This window comes from Pavona decussata, unplaced genomic scaffold (genome assembly GCF_977016875.1).
Source record: "Pavona decussata unplaced genomic scaffold, jaPavDecu1.1 SCAFFOLD_145, whole genome shotgun sequence".
NCBI lineage: Eukaryota > Metazoa > Cnidaria > Anthozoa > Scleractinia > Agariciidae > Pavona > Pavona decussata.
In genome coordinates, this window is record NW_028145558.1 from 86,829 (window position 1) to 104,312 (window position 17,484).

Below are 17,484 nucleotides of genomic sequence, written 5' to 3' on the forward strand. Positions count from 1 at the left end.
AAATTAAGGAACTGACCGAAAGCATGAAATTATCTTCATGAAGTAACTAAGATCGTCTTCCGTCTTAATTAAGAACAAGAGTTGAATTGTCGTGGAAAACGGTAATAACTCGCGTCACTACGGACTCTCTAAAGTACACAAACTCATGGTCACAAAAGTGTCCGTCAGTATAACGGGAGTTGGCTGCATTGGAAAAAAGAAGGGAATTTTTGTGATTCCAAACTACTACACGCAAACAATGCAGACGCCTGGGAACGTGCTTGTCATCGAAGAACGTAAATACACCACCCTAGAGGTTTTGTTTGTATTTATTAGGGACCTTACGAAAACACGACGGCGACGGCGACGGCAACGGCAACGACAACGCCACAAAACAAAAGGCTTAATGAACAATAAACAATCGCTGTGCACGTGCGTTTGAAGTTTTGGTCGATTTCTCTGCCATTCTCTACGAAGCAACAAAGTGAAATGATAAAATTCAAGGTTTTGTCAAGAACGTGAACACACGACGGTCAATTTTTCTTTCTCTTTCTTAACTTGAACGCCACTTCTACCAATTTGGTTCCTAGGTAGTTTGTCGATCGTTTGTGTTAGTTGAACGAGTTGAAATAATCGCGAAGTAGCACAGATGAAATGAAGTTATATTTTCAAGTGACGTTTTCGTTGGCGTCGTCAACTTAACTTCCATTCGTAACGTCCCTATTATTACTGAATGAGTGTGTACGATGAAATACCATGGCATAGGTAAAATATATGTACCTTATTGACTAATCGTTAAACTCGCGATCGCTCCACCGATCGTGCGGTGGAGTAAATGTTAAACATTTTTACAAGGTTTTCGGGTTCCAATCAAAAATTCTTGAACGAGACAGTAAATTTCAAAACATATTCAAACATAAGCCGAAAATTAGAGCGGGTAAATTAGAAAACTATGCGAAATAGTGAGAAGATTTTGTTGTTTACAACAAGCAAGACGCAGGTAAATTGAACGTGATCTTCGTGGGAGAACTTGTGAAAAAACACTCAGTTTCTGGACTGTACTAACGCTTGACGCAACTTTCACTGGATTCAAATATAGCTCATTGCAGATCGGGAGAACTAACTATTTTAGTACCCGAATTTAGATAACAAGCGTTAACAAAATTAATCTGCGTAAGATCCGACACTAAAGAGCAGCTCACCGATTCAATGCCACATTTAGTTTAGCCAAAACAAAATTTACAATACACCAAGATGATTTTATGTCCCTTTCCTTTTCTTTAGGCAACTGTTGAAAAATAGAAGAAAAGATTGCGGCATTTTTCGAAGCCAAGCGAACGAGCAACGGCCGGCAATCCCGAGCGGATGAGATAACTCCATCTTGCCCGCTCGAGTAGCCAATCGCAGCGCAGAATTTGACTTATCTTGCCCGCTAGTTTCAGATAGCTACAAAATCGCAAGGAAATTATAGGCAATCTTCACTTTTAACATAGCCTCTTATGTATATACTTTTTACAGCAGACTGCATTGGAAAGTGGGACGAAATGTTACATGCAAACTATAAGAAAGCATGAGATGCAAGAAACTAAAGATGGAAAAGGCCGCCCTGAAAAAAACCCTAACTAGAGGTACAATCTATTTCGTGCAAGGCATAATCTGCTCTGATAAGGCAAAGCCTCAGTTTAAATTTTTGATAGGTATACTGGATTGACTTGTGTTTTGAAACTGGTTGCAACAGGTTACATTGAGTGGATCCAGGGTTTGCTCTGAAGTTCCAGAAAATAGCAGCTCCTATTTGTTGAGTAAGTTATCCTTATTGTTGTGATCATTATTGTTGTTGAACTCTGTTTAAAGAAAGTACAAGATTCCAGGCTATTAGACTTAACAAACTTGGTGTTCCAGCCCGGAGGGAAAGACTTCTATGTGAGGCCATGAGAGTTATTTTCGCAAGTTAGACAGCTGCTGAAAATAATACAGACTCGAACAGGTTCGAACCCATGACCTCTGCGACATCGACACTGCGCTGTACCTCGACATTTCTGTCAGACACCGTCGGAACTTAGTGAAATTTTCACAACTACCACATCACGCACTCCCACTAATCATCCGCGGTTCAAGTATAGAGATGTTAGATATTTCACTTCAAGTAAAAAAAAAAAGAGCGCAAAAACAAACCTAAGAATATTTTGTTCGAATTTTTCTCGTATAAAAACATTCAGTATGTATTCACTGTGTTTTATGTGCGCAAAATGGGCGGCCAACAAATTAATAGACTCCATTGACCTATCTCCTTGCGCGCTTCATTTCTTTCCCAACGTGGTATTTTCTGCCAAAATTTCCCTCAGTTTCTTTTTCTCTTGCTTATATTTAAAATCAATTGCTTCCCTTTCGGTTCACAGTCAATTTTTGTATCCCATTATAAAAGAAAATTTTAAAATTTGCCCTAGCCTTTAACGACTACATGAGTGTACACGACATCCCGTTGGGGGGAAGTCCCCAAATGTATCCCATCACAGGAAGTAACTCCTCTCACTACCCCTGGGTTTTATCGTGCGCTTATGGGCCGTCTATAATAACATTTAAAAAATAAAAGACTATAGTGATGTTCAATGAAGTTTATTTCTTTTTCATGTTGGCTGGTTATACAAACATACATACTAACTATTAAGATAATTGGTTGATTGAGATTAGGTTGTGGTATTAAGTTACCACGATCTTAGTAAAGCATTTTTATCCGCGCTTTTCAGAGCATAGAAATCAGTAGAGTATAGACTATAGCTCATATAGACTATATAGACCATACGCCATGTATGCTATATGGTATACCATCAAACGAACGAGAATAAGGAGAATCAAAGGCGTCCAAAAATCCATGTTCCTCTTCATTTGAGCCAGTGGGACTCACTCTGTGGCTATAGCTGTTTGATTGAGTTTTAACACAGGTCTGTTGCACATGTGGTCGGTTGGTCCCGTGGGATACTGGCCAGACCATAAATAGACGTAAGTCCAGACGTTCATCTTTGTGAACTTTGTCAACTGTGGGGAAATGGATATAAAACAACGCATTGTGGAAAATGTATATTAAACGTGTTTGGCTTATTCCACGAAAACAGTGGAGAAAATGAAGTAACTGAATTCAAGGATTAACTAACGACTAGACTAGAATTTTATATTTGTGATGAGGCTGGACCAAGTACGAAAGCATTCTTTTTCAATTTTGCTGTCGATATTATGACGTCGCCGTCCAAGGCTTGTTTTGTGACGTTATCATTCAAGGTAGTGCTCACGCTGAAACTATAGACAAACGAGTGGAGAATACAAACGGCTTGACTACAGATTTCCGTTCGGGTGAAGTTCAACAAAATATTAAAATTCTCTGGATTACAGAATTCGGCCTCTTTGAAATTAGAATTTCTATGAATACAATATTGAATATACCCGCCTTGCTCTTGTTTCGAATGCTAACGTGAGCAGTATCCAAAGATATCGAAACACTGGCTACAACTATATTACACTTTGCTGAAAGAAGGACCCCGCATTTAATGATCACGTGATTTACTCCCACGGTTATAATATGGCAATTCCAGTGATCAAGGAAGTAATTTAAGACCGTACTATCTAAACCGACTTTCCAGAGCCACTTGAAAGTTTTTTGCTAGGCGTGTAATTTGAATTTCGCTTTATAAAAGAAGTTAATCGCATCTGCCCTTGTTTTGTTGCAGAGCGCAATGTTGCACTTACGTCAAGGTCTTTGCAGTTGAAGGTTGTTATCCTGCTGCCTCCACACGCCAGATCTTTATTGATAGGTATTTCTAGCTCATAAATACCAAATGGACTGATGCATTCATCTGCTCCCAAGAAATCGTCACTTCTACTGGTCAATGGATCACTGCACATAGATGTCCAGCGATTATCCCCTCTAGTCATGCAATAATGTCCTGTTGAGAACGAAGAAAGTTCATTTCCTTGTGACTTTTGGAGGGGGGAGGACACTGTCGCCACATGGATAAATACTCGTTTTTTACGTCGTTGTACTTCTTGTCGTCTGTCCTCATGTCAGGGGAGCAGGGATGGCGCAGTGGTAAGAGCACTCACCTCCCACCAATGTGGCCCGGGCTCGATTCCCTGACTCGGCGACATATGTGGGTTGAGTTTGTTGTTGGTTCTCGTCTTTGCTCCGAGAGGTTTTTCTCCGGGTACTCCGGTTTTCCCCTCTCTTCAAAACTAACACTTCTAAATTCCAATTCGATTTGGAAAGTGTCCCCAATTATTGCTCTGCGCTAAAGACATTGACACTTAGATAAAGTGATTTATTTATTTTTTATTATCATTATTATATATGCCTAAGCCATGCAAGAAAAGCAATCGATTTTCTTTTGATCGGTGCTTGATTCTAAGATTCATCATCGTGTTCCATTGTTTCCACGCGGAAAGTTAAAGAGGTGATCTAATCAAGAACAGAACATTTTTATTCATCTTGTCCATATCACCAAGAATGAATAGTCAGGAGCAGCAGAGCAACAGCGGAAAGAGTAATACAGAGGCTCTCGGCATTTTATACGACAACCAAAACGAGAAAAGTTTGATAACAAACAGCTGGTTTCGTTAAATTTAGATTGATCTTTCATCCTATCATAATTTGCATGCAAGGGCAGGGCTGGCTCTTCCCAGCCGTCCATGCAGTGATTAATGGGGTGAGAAAGATTATCCTTCAAGACAAAACAAAGAACAAAAGGTGGAAAGTGTGGTTTGATGACCTAGCCAAAATAAGATGCCAGCAAGCTATTAACACCTGTATCTTGTCCTAATCGTTTCCTCTCCCGGCACGTCTCCTCATCAGTGATGGTGAGCCGATCAAACTCAATCGGCCTGGGTTCGAGTTGTTGGACGTATTTCTTGATGGTATTGTCACCAGCACGAAAATAAGAACTGTTTCGATGACGAAGTCTAAGATGAACCCTGGTGGGAACATTGGCAGGCTGCTCATCGGGGCCAAAAAGCTCAATATATATCTGACAAAAAAAAAGACATGAACTGAAACTTTTGACGGTAAGAAAGAACAAGACAATTTGTTGTACATATTTACTCGGTATATCTAAAAAAAAGAGCTAGTGGCTCAGTAGGCTTGTATACAACGTCTTCTAAATATTTAAAAATGGAGGTGTGTTCAGTAACTCTTACCTTTAGCATTCGCACGTTGTAGCACGTTCCACAACTTTCGCTTATATTAATGCTGAATGTTGTGTTCCCGTTCGAACCAAGTTGCTGAAACATCTGAAGGGTAGAAACAAAGTGAGACTTTTGTGTTAGCAACGTATCATTTTATTGAGAACTTAAGCGAGACTCACCTATAAGTTGAAGTTTGGTTGGAATTCTATCAAGTCATCAGACTGCATTAAGCGATCTCATGACATAGTTGGACATAATTGCAATAATACAATTTACGTCCGAGTGTGGGTGTTTCGTAAATGTAAAGCATGTGGAACTGTAAGAAGGACCACTATGTACAACAACTAAGGGCAATGAGTGAGTAAAACAAACCCTGATATAACATGGTAAATGAACATCATTCGGTTGTGATCTATTTGTGCGGCCTAAGTAGCAGTGCCTCCGTGGATGACTTCTCACAGTTATTTTGAAATGGATGAGTTCCTTCGGATTAACCAGCGAAACCGCAACAGCATGTAAGAAAGAGGACACACACCAAACCTTAATAAACAGAAACATACCCCTTTGTTTTTGACTTCATCAAAACTCCACTTTTGTACATTGGTGGTGAATATGTGTCTACTGAAACAGTCCACTGCCTTGTCTTTTAACTGATTCACTTTTATAAGCGCTTTGGAGAGTTCAACCACTCCAACAAGAGTCTTCGTTCCCGTTGCACTCTCACTGGCCACTCTTCGGAAAGACGTTAGTGGATTATTTCCTACCCACAATGTACGGAACTCGATAGCCTTGTAGAATTGGTAGATTTTCTTCGTATATGATCGTTCCAGTTCTTCGTATGAGCGGAGCAGACTTTCAGTGAAGGTCTGCTGGAGGTTTTTGCTGATAGGGGCATCTTGAAGGTAAAAATGCCAGGTATAAATTTAGAAAGATGCTACTACAGGATTCTGTCAGCACAAGCAAAATGTCAACAAGATCATCTCTCTCAGATGACCTTCTTGAGACAAAAACTAAGCCGCACCATTAGATAGTTTAAAAAGTAAAAGACAATGGTTATGAAGCTAGATAAAAAAAATTTTGTTGTAGGTTTTATATCATTTTTGGCATTGGTTTTGTTTAAACCACAACAAAGTTCGAAATGCCTTGGAGCTACTGACTACCAGAAACGTTCTAAATAAGATATTGAGTTGTTTGTGCACGGTCACCGTCCTTCCAACTTAAATTGCAGAACCGTTATTATCAACTTCAAAGACGGCAGTGTCTGATAGCCAGTTCTTCAAGTAACCATTAAGGTAAATGTACTAAAACATTATTATTAAAACTGTCCGAGGGGATCTTTCCCTGCTTATCAGTTTCCCTGATCGAAACAAACCGCAATAGTACCTGGTGATGCGCTAATCTCAGCAATTGCGTTCTCGGTGTCTTGAAGAACTGGAATGTCAAAGTTGTATCCTCCAATCTCATTATCCAGGTCCATAACTTTTGCTATCAGGTCGATACGGGCCGATCCTGCGATAAAGAATGACTCTATTTCCGCTTTTAAGTCTGCAACATCGCCCTCTAAGGAGGCCACCTCCAGCAGACACACCAATTCCGCGGCAAACGTTTCCTTGTTCATCTCAAGATTCGCCTAAAAGAAAGTAACCTTTAGCAAAATCAGCAATCAAATTGTAACTGTTCGCGATACTAGTTATCACTGTTAAACAATGTGAAATTCTTATTAACTTCCGTGCGTGAAATACTACTTCACTGGTATATCCACTAACAACCTGAGTAAACGAAGATTAATTTATACGATGCAAACACAAACAAGACATGAATTAAATAATTATGCACACAAGGCTGAAGTATATACAAAAACCTGTTACCTGCATGATCTCAGGTACTGAAGACACGGCCACTTGATCAAAGTCTAAGTCACTGGAATCAGTTAGAGCTATGTACTTTTCTCCAAACGTCAGCCATGTTTTGACACTGTCTAGGTATTGGTCAAGGGTCTTCAGACATGCTTTTCCAGCGAAAGATGAGGCAACACCAAGAGCTGCATCAATGAAATCCAAAGGGTTCCTGGATGCAATTGCTTTTGCAAATCCTGTGATACCCTGCAGCATAGCTATAAGGTCATTTTTGTTAAACTTTCCTTGCTCGTACGTGTCCTTAAGTAAGGTCGGGAATCTTCTTATAATACTTTCCATCTCTTCCTCTAGTGTTTTAATCGCCTGTGAGGAGAGGAGATAAAATTAGAAAAATCGGACTCTTGGCTAGGAATGTGCATGGACAGACACAATGTGATTACATTGTTTAAAGTAAACGAGAACTTAGAAACCTAAGCTATTTTAAAGACACCACACTCAAATTATGGAAACATATAATCCAACTGAAACATACCAAGTTAAAAATCCCAACTTTCCGGAGGCAGGCCTAATGGCTCAAAGCGTGGACGAGGGTTTGAACACTGGCCTACGGAGAACAGCCCTAGCCAATTGCCAAACAAACCTGGAATCGGGGACCTACAGACTAAGAATCTAGCGCCTGCGGTTTTGTCCGGAAACAACCGGTCAGAAATTTCCTTGTCGGAAAACCCCGTTTATTTCACGATCTCGTAATATAACAAAGGTACCCCGTTAATGCGACATTGGAAATGTACAATTACCATGGTGACCATAAACCAAAACCCTGTAAAAAAATCTTAAATTTTGTGTGTTCCAGGTTTGAATTACAAAACCCAATACTTATTTTTTTTTTCAACTTTGGTTCTATGGCAAAAGGGATGTCGTAGGTTTATAATAGTCATTCTCACAGTCGGTAGCACAACCTGTCTGAAGCACGGACTCGTTGATCAATCAGTTGCCCAGGAGTTACCTTGATATTCAACCTCTTCTCACTTTCTGCAATCGTTCTGGCCATTTCAAGTCGCGTTCGTTCTCCTTCAACGGATGTCTCTGAAATTTGCGACATTTTTACTGCCATCTATAAATGAACAAATGCATCTACGTAAAGACGTGGAAATTCTTGTGTAGACTAAATTAGCATCTCAGTGGTAGAGTATCCGAACTAGTAATCGGAAGGTCTTAGGTTCGACTCCTGATAGGAGCACTCGGATTTCTATTTTCCGAGTTAGTATGCCTGTTTCACTTTCTAGAATAATACATCATTCTCTCATTAAATAAGCAGTTAGAAAAATGCTCAAATAATCAAAGTATTAGGAGCACTGCATTGGCTTTTGTACGAGTTTACAATGAAACTAAATCTCGGAGTACGTTCTGTAAACTTTCAGGACTGATATAATTTTGTAAAACTCGTCCACCTAGTGGTGGAAAAGATGCAAAACAAGATTTCTAAGTATGCTGAAGTAACTTAGAACAATAGTTTGAACACGTAATCATTCAATGTATGGCTTTTGAGGATCTTGCTCCAAATGACCCTTCTTTGACACCATGCTAACGATGAACGGAGTACTTGACTACAGACTTCAATAACCGAATGTAGAGATATCAGTCAAAGGCCCGTACTCTAACCGCGAAAGTCTATCTAGAGAACAAAATCGGTATCCGGAACACTGACCTGTTTGAAATTTGAGTCAACATTTTCGATCTCTATAACATTGTTGAAAGCATCTTCATAAACTTTAGCTGCATCGTGAGCTCTTTGCACTCTTGTTTCAAGGGTACTCCACCTGACGCGAGGAGCAAAGAATTTGTTCTTTCCAAATATGTTGTAGCCTTCCATTCCCAAATAATTAAGCCTTCTTTGTGCATCTGAGAACATAAATGAAGTAATATATCAAACAGAAGAAAGAGTGTTTTATTCGATTTCCAAGAAGAGCGTTTGATTAACCGAGCTTTTTTTCCAACTTCAAGGTGTTTGATGAAACACCCTTTTAAATCTTTGATATATAGCTTCGTAAATTATCAATAGTTCTTGGAGAAATTTAAAGCAATAGTTAACTAAAGTCTGGGATGATTAAGATCACATTTCACGATAATGATTTCCTTTGTTTCCTCTTCATGAATTTTTAATAAGTTCGAGAAGAATATTTGCTCACGGACAACCAAATGAAACTCAGGCATGAGATGCGTCAGATGAAAACAGGCAGTTTTGTGTAACTACCACTTCCATATAATCACATTAAAAAGTCCTTTTTTGTCCTACAATTTCCATCAACATGACAAAGATCGAACCAGATATAGCGTCGTCAAAAGAAGTGATCATTAGGTCTTAAAAAGAACGCTACAATATCAGAAATAATGAGCAGGACTTGAATTGAGTCGAGTTTGTGTTTAACTTAAGGGGTCTGCAAAATATGCCCCCTGTCATCTTAAACGGTAAACAGAAAAATAACCTTTTTTAAACTGCACCAGTTCACTCCTTCCCTCCGTCAAGCTGACTATAAATGTTAGGATGTCCCTGCCTTTATTATCAGAGCTGGTTAGCAACAAGTCTACAGCCTTTCTTTCCATGATTTTGATCAGCTCCAATGGGAAGCTTTGTTTATTTGCTTCCTCTAAGGACCCATGTTGAATGAGAGATTGCTGAACTGCGCCATCATCTCCCTGGGTATTTCGAGCTAAAAAATTATAAAAAATATATTTATTTTTTCCAGCCACCACCACCATCATTATCATCATCATCTATATATCACAAGTACCTAGCCTGCAGTGCAGGCGTTTTTCATGGGCGAGCGCTGAATAATAAATTTAGTTCGCGTATTTGAAGGAGGCTGAGGGGGAGGGGGGGGGGGGGGGCAGGAAATGAGAGCAAAAAAAAAAAAAAGCAGGCGTATTTTTCCCTCCTCTCCCCCTCCCCCTCCTTTATTTCTCAGCCAGTCGTCCTCTCCCTTAGGGTCACTTTTGACTCGCTCCAGCCCTCTCGCGCTTCCTCGACCAAGATGACAGCAACGAAGGTTTATTCAGCGCTCCCGCTCCAAAAATACGCCTGCTATGCAGGCTAACAAGTACCTGGATGTTAATAAACAGGTGCCGCTGACTAAGTTACATATAACCAAGCGCCAAAAGTACTGATGGTTGCAAACATTTCCCTTAATCGGAAGGATGAGGGAACAGTTACTCATTCCCATTAGAGTTAGTTACTCAAGAAACAAGCTGGTTCCGCAGTTAAAGGAAATTTCTGTGTGGTTTAACTGACGAAATCAATATTGTTCATGACTATATTTCTTTTCTTTAAGATCAATATTATTCCGGAATAAGGTACATGAGAGCAGCCGTACAAAAAAGGTTGTGGTGTGTAGTCTTGGAACAAAAACACAAAAAGTGGGCTTTCAGTTTAATCTCATTAATAAGCATCAAGTGATGGAGGTTTTTTTTCGTTTTTGTTTTTTTGTTTTTTTTTTGTTTTTTTTTGCCCAATAGCTTAAAAAATGCTTCATCGTATATCCTGAGCTTAAAGGGGCACTGTCACGACGATTTTACTGCATTCTGGTCAAAGCCGTCAAATATTTGAACCTGGTTTATTTGTAAAATGAAAATTACTTTTGCAACATCTTAAAGAAAATATTAAGGAAAAACGAACTATAATCAGTTTCTAATGCCTTGTCTAAAATACGCAGGAAGTTCAAGAAGAACTTGAACAAGTTGGCCGATTTTTCAAGTTGCAATCCACTTCCATCCTAGCCATCCGCAGCTAAGTACAATTAATAGTAGTTTCTGCGCACTGGTAAGGTACGTTATTGTTAACAAAACAGTTATTTTAAAGATTCCATTGAAACAAATATGTTTTGGGGCTATTCATAGTGACACTAAAATTAAGTGGCAGTACCCCTTCAATGAGAGCCATGGTGGAGTTATGTGTAACAATTTTTATCTTACCTGTTCCTGGGCTTCCACTGTATCCAGTTGGTCCTCTTGGACCTCTTCCAGTAGATCTCCTAGTGTCCCTGCACTTGCGTGACCAAATTGCCCCATCCTGGTAGCATTCCCTTCCTCTTCCGCCTCCACTACCTGCACCGCCTGCAATGGGAAGTAACACACAACTCATTAAGTGAAAGTTGGTAGTTATAACAAATTCATAGCAACGTTTAAAAAGGAACACAAACTCTCGTCAATTCAGTTGGAAACGACTTCCAAAAAGTCACTTTCTCGCTTAATGATTTGTGCTCTGGCTGCCAGTATAACGGGAGACTTGTTTGGTAGAGCTAGCAGCAAACGATGTAACATAAACAGACGAAGAACAAATTTCAGAACAGGATACGTATCACAAAATGAATTGAATAAAATTAAATTCAAGAAGTGATTATTTCTTTAAAAACCTCTTTGTTAGAAGTTGACCTTTGGGTCATTTAAACTTGGTCTGGTTTGGCTCATTTAAATGCGCTATATTGATCAAAACCTTTCTTATTGAGATCTCAGTATGCTTTCCGAAAAAGTCACGCTTCGCCTCATCCTGACCAGGTAAACATTGTTGTTATAGATAGAATTTCAACAGACACGTAGTGCCAATTATTTAAACAGAGTCTGACTTAGGCCGCGGCTTAAGACAATTAGTGTGCCTCCAAATCTGTTAATAAGTGGTTTATTTTAAGTAGATATTAAATAGTTTTCTAGTCTGGGATGCAAACCTTCGAGTTACTGTCAGCAGCAGACAATGTTTAGATATGACTGTTGGCAAAATGGAAAATGGCTTAGAACGTGGTTTTCTTACCCGTGACATTTCATGACGCTTTGTTTGGTCATGTTCTTATATCATCTGGTCGAGTATACATGAGCGGTCAAATTGAATGTATTTGTGACTGAATGTTATTTTTACGGCGTGCATGAATCATATTACCTCTTCCTCCCGCTCCGTTTCTGGTTGCTGGGGCTCCTACTCCTGCGCAGGTCTTCAATTGAAAGTTCCCATTAATTGTTCTGTAGCGCACATTTACATCTCCAGCATCTCCACCATTTCCTACAAGCATTTTAGGTACAAAGATTGGTATATCTCTTTTTGTTCTTGCTACTTTGAAATTCTCATGCACTCTGCCATGGTTTGTCTGTTTGAGATTATTTGGTGTTTTGTGATTGTGGTGAAGGAGGGGCATGGTTAGGTACAGGGGGATTCTGATTACTTCCTAATTTTGAGGGGAGGTTTAAAACATGAGTTCATAAAGACTCATGGCGAAAAAGTTATTTCTATATGTTCTAAATAACAGTCTACTTGACCTTTTTTAAAATGCATAAAAATCCCGACATGCGAAACACAAAAATGAAAGGTTTCGTCAAAAACATTTTGTTTTATTCATCGTAGAGAGAGAAAATACAAATTCTGACTTTGCTTACCGTTAAATTAGTGTTACCATGTTGTTGTTGTTGTTATTGTTTAAGAAATAGTGGCTTTTCCTTCTCCGAGTAAATGTACCAGCTTCCTTTGTCAATGTTGGAAGATTCTCTTTCCTTCTGGTCAGGGTTAGTCCGTTCCATTTGTTATGTGTGTGGAACATATACATATAACTCTGTTCTGGTTGTCTGGAATCTATGCTGTTGTCAGGTCCTACCTCTGTTTTAATCAAACCGCACTAACATATTACTCAGTAAAGGACTTTCCTCGACCTCTACCTGATTTTCCGGCGTTGCCCCCGTTTCCTCCTCTGTGTCCTCTTTTTCCACGTCTTCCAGCTACATCGCGGCAAGCATGATAACGCTGTGATGTGCAGTCTGCTCCTGTCCTGTCATCACTCTATTGAAAGGACAAAATTGGTGAGAAACCATCGAAACAAACAAACTCTAAAGTCTTTTTCCGACAGGTCTTTTGCCACCTACTTCACTATCTCGGCGGGAAACTCATCTTGATAATCATGATGATGAACAAAGCATTTCTTTCAACGGTCATTTGGTTAATATCAAGGCAACTGGGAGTTGGTCATTTTATGAATTCGTTTTATACCCGTAGAGGTGAGATGGCCAATGACTGAACAACACATTATTCTTATACATTTGACTTGTTACTGTCAACTGATTCGCAAAAACAAAGAATACCCTTACATCATCACCGTTGTCTCGCCCCTTGCCACCTTTGCCGCCATCTTGTCCCTTTTGTCCATTTCCTCCATTGGAGGTTACCTTTAAGTCGCCAGTGATGACGTCACAGAAAATCTCGACTGAAAATAAAATTAAAGATGCTAAGTTCCAAACGATTCCCAGGATTCTGACAATGTTCCGTGATACCGAAACGAAGAAAATTGATCAAAGAGATGGATGGACTTCTCAATTTCCATCATTCCAATTTACTTCTTTTGAATTATTAATATAACAAGTCATTATCCTACTCCATTAAGAGAGCGTGAGGGTAGTACGAAAAAGGCGCTAAATCTGCACAGCTTTTTACTTGTACTATAACAAACTGTTTTGGGGTGGGCAAGTTATTCGTACGGTAAAACCCCGCCGTACGATTTGTTTTTCTTTTTACGAGTTGTTTGTTGAAACTTACGAAACGTACAAGTTGTTTGTATTTTAGCTTGCTTCAGGGTCCGGCTTGGCCTCCCCATTCATTAATTTGATGATAAGTTCTCTTCTATCCCCATTTTTAGATTTCAAAGATTAAGTTTTCCTTTTAACAGCAAGATAAATTTCGCGACTTCAAGTGCTCGCAGAAATAGTTCTACGTGTCAAAGGTTTTTTTTTTATTATTTTTCTCTCTTTTATTTCACCACAAATCTAATGTTCAAATGTAAAAAAGCAAGGAATTTAATACATTCGCTGTAAGCAACCGGAATGAAGTTTCTCCAGCAAGCTGAATGTCGTCCTCTGCCATCGTGTTTTTCCTTACGGTTCATCTTAGGCCATTCTCGTTTGCCTTTCGTGTAAACTTAAAGAGAGGGGTTCACGGTTCTGCGCATGTCCATGAATCGAAATAGTTTTTTCGCTTTTGCTCACTATGACCCAAGCCTGTTTAATTTAATTAGTTGTTTATGAACCATTCGGAAGGGAATAGGTAACTCGGGTGGTAAATTTTTCATATGATTGCGTTATTTCGCATGCAAATAACTGTAAACACATCAACCGCGGAATAATCCTACGGGTCAACACTAAATTCAAAATCGACAATACGAGTTCAATCCACTAGCATTTTCTGTAAATTTTGGTCATCAGTCTTTTTACTTGGACTAATTATAGAATGTGATTACTGAAGTACATATGAGTGGGATTTTTAAGGCCAAAGAGTTGATAAGAAAGTGAAATGCGCATGCATGCGCATGCATGCATCTGTTTGTACTGTTTGTTACTCTAGGACTTACCCTGAGGGCCGTTAACACCATGGTCACCATCGTTGCCCGGATTACCATTCCCGTTGTTTCCAGTAGTCGCTGCACTTGTATAAGCTTCTGGTCGATCTGGAGCAGTGAAAGATAGCTTGGCTCCTGGGGTCGACACAATCTCCCTTGCGTATATTTTGACATTTCTTACTCCGTAAATTTCAACGTTGTTCTATAAATTGTTAAATTTTAATTGCTTATTAAATATACAAGAATACCATTCAGTTTACCAATTCAAAAAGTAAAAGAACGTAATATTACACAGGATTAAATATTAACCTCGGTTCGGTTCCCGGTCTCGGCGTCATATGTGGGTTGAGTTAGTTGTTGGTTCTCGTCCCTGCTCCGAGGGTTTTTCTCCGGGTACTCCGGTTTTCCTCCCTCCACAAAAACCAACATTTCCAAATTCTAATTCGACCTGGAAACAGTGGATGGAAGAGCCACCCCGTGGAATCCACTGAAATTCCTATTTATTTATTTATTTATTTATTTATTTATTTATTTATTTATTTATTTATTTATTTATTTATTTATTTATTTATTTTAAAGCTAGAAAGACAACAATACCAAATAAATTACAAGAGTGAGCCCACAGTGCTCTCACAGAAAAACTGCAAGTGTTTAACTAGCTTTCAACGTCTTTTTGTAGTATTATTTAAATATCTGGATTAATTTTTCCTATTTCATAAGATGCATGTTTAGGTCTCGCGATAAAACCTGAAAGATAAGGTTGCCTTTGTTGTTTTCAAAGGTTGAAAAACAAAACGCCTTTAACCACAAAGTCTTTTCACAAAAATTCAACGATTTAAAAATATGATATAAGTTTCAACAAAGGATAGAACGAGACAGACAGACACAGACAGGCAGTGAAAAGATGAAGGAAAGAAGGGTGGGAGGGAGGGAGGGAGGGAAAACGGAAGGGAGGGAGGAAGAAGGGAACCAAGGAACCAAGCAATCAATTAAAATAATATACAACACATAAAATTGCACGGTGCAAGGAAGATGAGGTACTGTATGCAGAAGGATCTTACCTGTATATAAAGTGTATCTGTAAGAATTTCCAGCTGTTCAACAAGATCCACATTCTCACTTGTTTCACTGTCACCAAAAGCCGATGTTTTCAACGCTAATCGCTCCTTCAAGTAATTGGCATGAATTATTCGACCAACAGCCCGATAATGACCTTAAATAGAAGATACAGGTTAATCTTTTTCACGAAGTCCTCGTTTGGGAGTTATTTAGGTATCCGGAAATTGCTATATGTGATATTGGTATATTTGCGTCAAGCCATAGTGATATATGCAAAAGATATATTATTTTAGACACACTATGCAGATATGAAATCCATTCGAACTAGGGAAGTTTCGTTCGCCAGCTTTTCCAACCAAGTCAAATGTCAAACTTTCGTATTGTATATTTTCTTTCTGTCTGGTGAGTGAAACGATTCTTTCGATGATCCAATACAACATATACAGTTGAAATGACCGACGAGCCTGACAGAAAACGGGAAAATTAAAAATGGTGTCGATAAAACGTTTTCTGGATTTACTGCAGAAAGCTTGTGAGCCTAAATGACTTTGGGGTCTTTAAAAACTAGTCAGCAAATTATGTACCTTTTCCCTTAGTAGAAACTTAACAAGATTATCCTCTCGAGCTCAGTTCACTGGCATTGTAAAATGGTTGTCTCGATCATTTTCAATTGGGTCGATTTTGTTCTAGCTTTCCAAACACAGTGAACTCTGCATAAGTTGAGAAAGGCTTGAGGGTGTTTTGATGGAATTTACGATCGTTTGTCCTGCATTTTAAAAGAATTAGTTTAAGCGTGTATTGTTTACACTAATTTACAATAATCTTCCTATCGTGACGTATGGAAAATATTGTGTATGTACATTCTTGTCAGTGTTTCACGGCTAAACCTCCTGATAAGCGTGCTTCTTAGGTTTTGGTGAAAATCTGGAAATCCAAGATGGCGGATCCAGAATGGTCTCCAATTTGAAATTTTACAGTAATTGCCTCGTCATATTGCCTACCTCACAAGAAGCATCTTTGAACCTACTGTCTGATTCTAATTCTCATAACCTTATGTTAAGTTATTGAGGACACCGATTTCGCCCAAAACACGAAAAAGACCCTGACTGGATGGCGTTAAATACTTAACATTTTTATCTCACCCGTTGAAATTTCCACAATTGAAGGAGTCGAGAGCCAATCCTGTGATGGAACATCATAGCTTCCCGGCAAGCTTCCTCCGCTATTATCTTCCGTAACACATGGCGCTGAAAATGGAAACAGAAAACTGCCCAGTGCGGTAATTTTTGAGGTAATACTTGTAAACAAGTATGGATAAAATTTCTTTTCTTTTCTTTTTTTCATTTTCTATGAAGGGCAAACTGTTCAAATTGTGAATGACTCTTACCTTCACTGGCTTCGCCTGTTGGGTTTGTGGTTGAGGCCGATAAAAATACCATTAACAACAACAATCTAGCACAGGTGAACATCTTGTCTAAAAAAGGAAATAAACACAGCTCGTATCAATAGCACACCTTCAAAACTTGTGATTTTCAGCAATTTCTCCTTGCTTTATTTATCCGTTTAAACAGTAATTATCTCATATATTATATTATTTGAAAATATTGATTATACTACGATATGTATCATTATTAAAAACTGAATCATTGTTTAATGCAATTCCAGGGATTTGATTGGCTTAGCGGCCATGGTATATGAGCCATTATACCATGGCCAAGAAATGGCGACCATTAAAATTGTCTTGTAGTTGTTCTTGCACAGCGAAATCAGTAAGATCTAGCAATATTTCTTGATATTTTTTAATAAAAAATTATTCCACTTGCGTTTGTTGGATATGAGATGATTATAGCCAACTCGGCGCTACGCGCCTCGTTGGCTATAAATCATGTCATATCCAACGCGCGCTCGTGGAATAATTGTTGATTATAGAACTTAACTGACTCGTGACCTCCAAACAGATGAACTGAATCATAAAACCCTAGTTAAGGTGAATCTGAAGTATTTTTTGCCAACTGTAGACTAGTGTTGGGACAACAACAATCAATATTCGGGATATATCT

The 17,484-nt window shown here is 38.9% G+C and overlaps 1 protein-coding gene across 1 annotated transcript; it reads right to left on the bottom strand.

Moving 5' to 3' along the window:
- Positions 1-2,880: 2,880 nt before the first annotated feature.
- LOC146466294 (uncharacterized) lies at positions 2,881-17,063 on the bottom strand. The gene is made up of 18 exons (XM_085127533.1): positions 16,812-17,063; positions 16,567-16,671; positions 15,427-15,578; positions 14,378-14,567; positions 13,125-13,240; positions 12,699-12,819; positions 11,932-12,051; positions 10,974-11,114; positions 9,491-9,715; positions 8,713-8,906; positions 8,011-8,118; positions 7,017-7,367; positions 6,532-6,778; positions 5,709-6,043; positions 5,161-5,253; positions 4,772-4,991; positions 3,721-3,917; positions 2,881-3,015 (listed from the first exon to the last, which is right to left on the bottom strand). The coding sequence occupies exons 1-18, from the start codon at positions 16,891-16,893 to the stop codon at positions 2,881-2,883; spliced, it is 3,132 nt and encodes a 1,043-aa protein (XP_084983659.1). The 5' UTR covers positions 16,894-17,063.
- Positions 17,064-17,484: the final 421 nt, after the last annotated feature.

Coding starts and splice junctions, on each gene's coding strand:
- LOC146466294 (XM_085127533.1), bottom strand. CDS start 16,893: ATGTTCACCTGTGCTAGATTGTTGTTGTTAATGGTATTTTTATCGGCC. Junction 13,241..14,377: donor TGGTGTTAACGGCCCTCAGG/GTAAGTCCTAGA, acceptor TTTTATTTTCAG/TCGAGATTTTCTGTGACGTC. Junction 9,716..10,973: donor CAGTGGAAGCCCAGGAACAG/GTAAGATAAAAA, acceptor ATAATTTTTTAG/CTCGAAATACCCAGGGAGAT.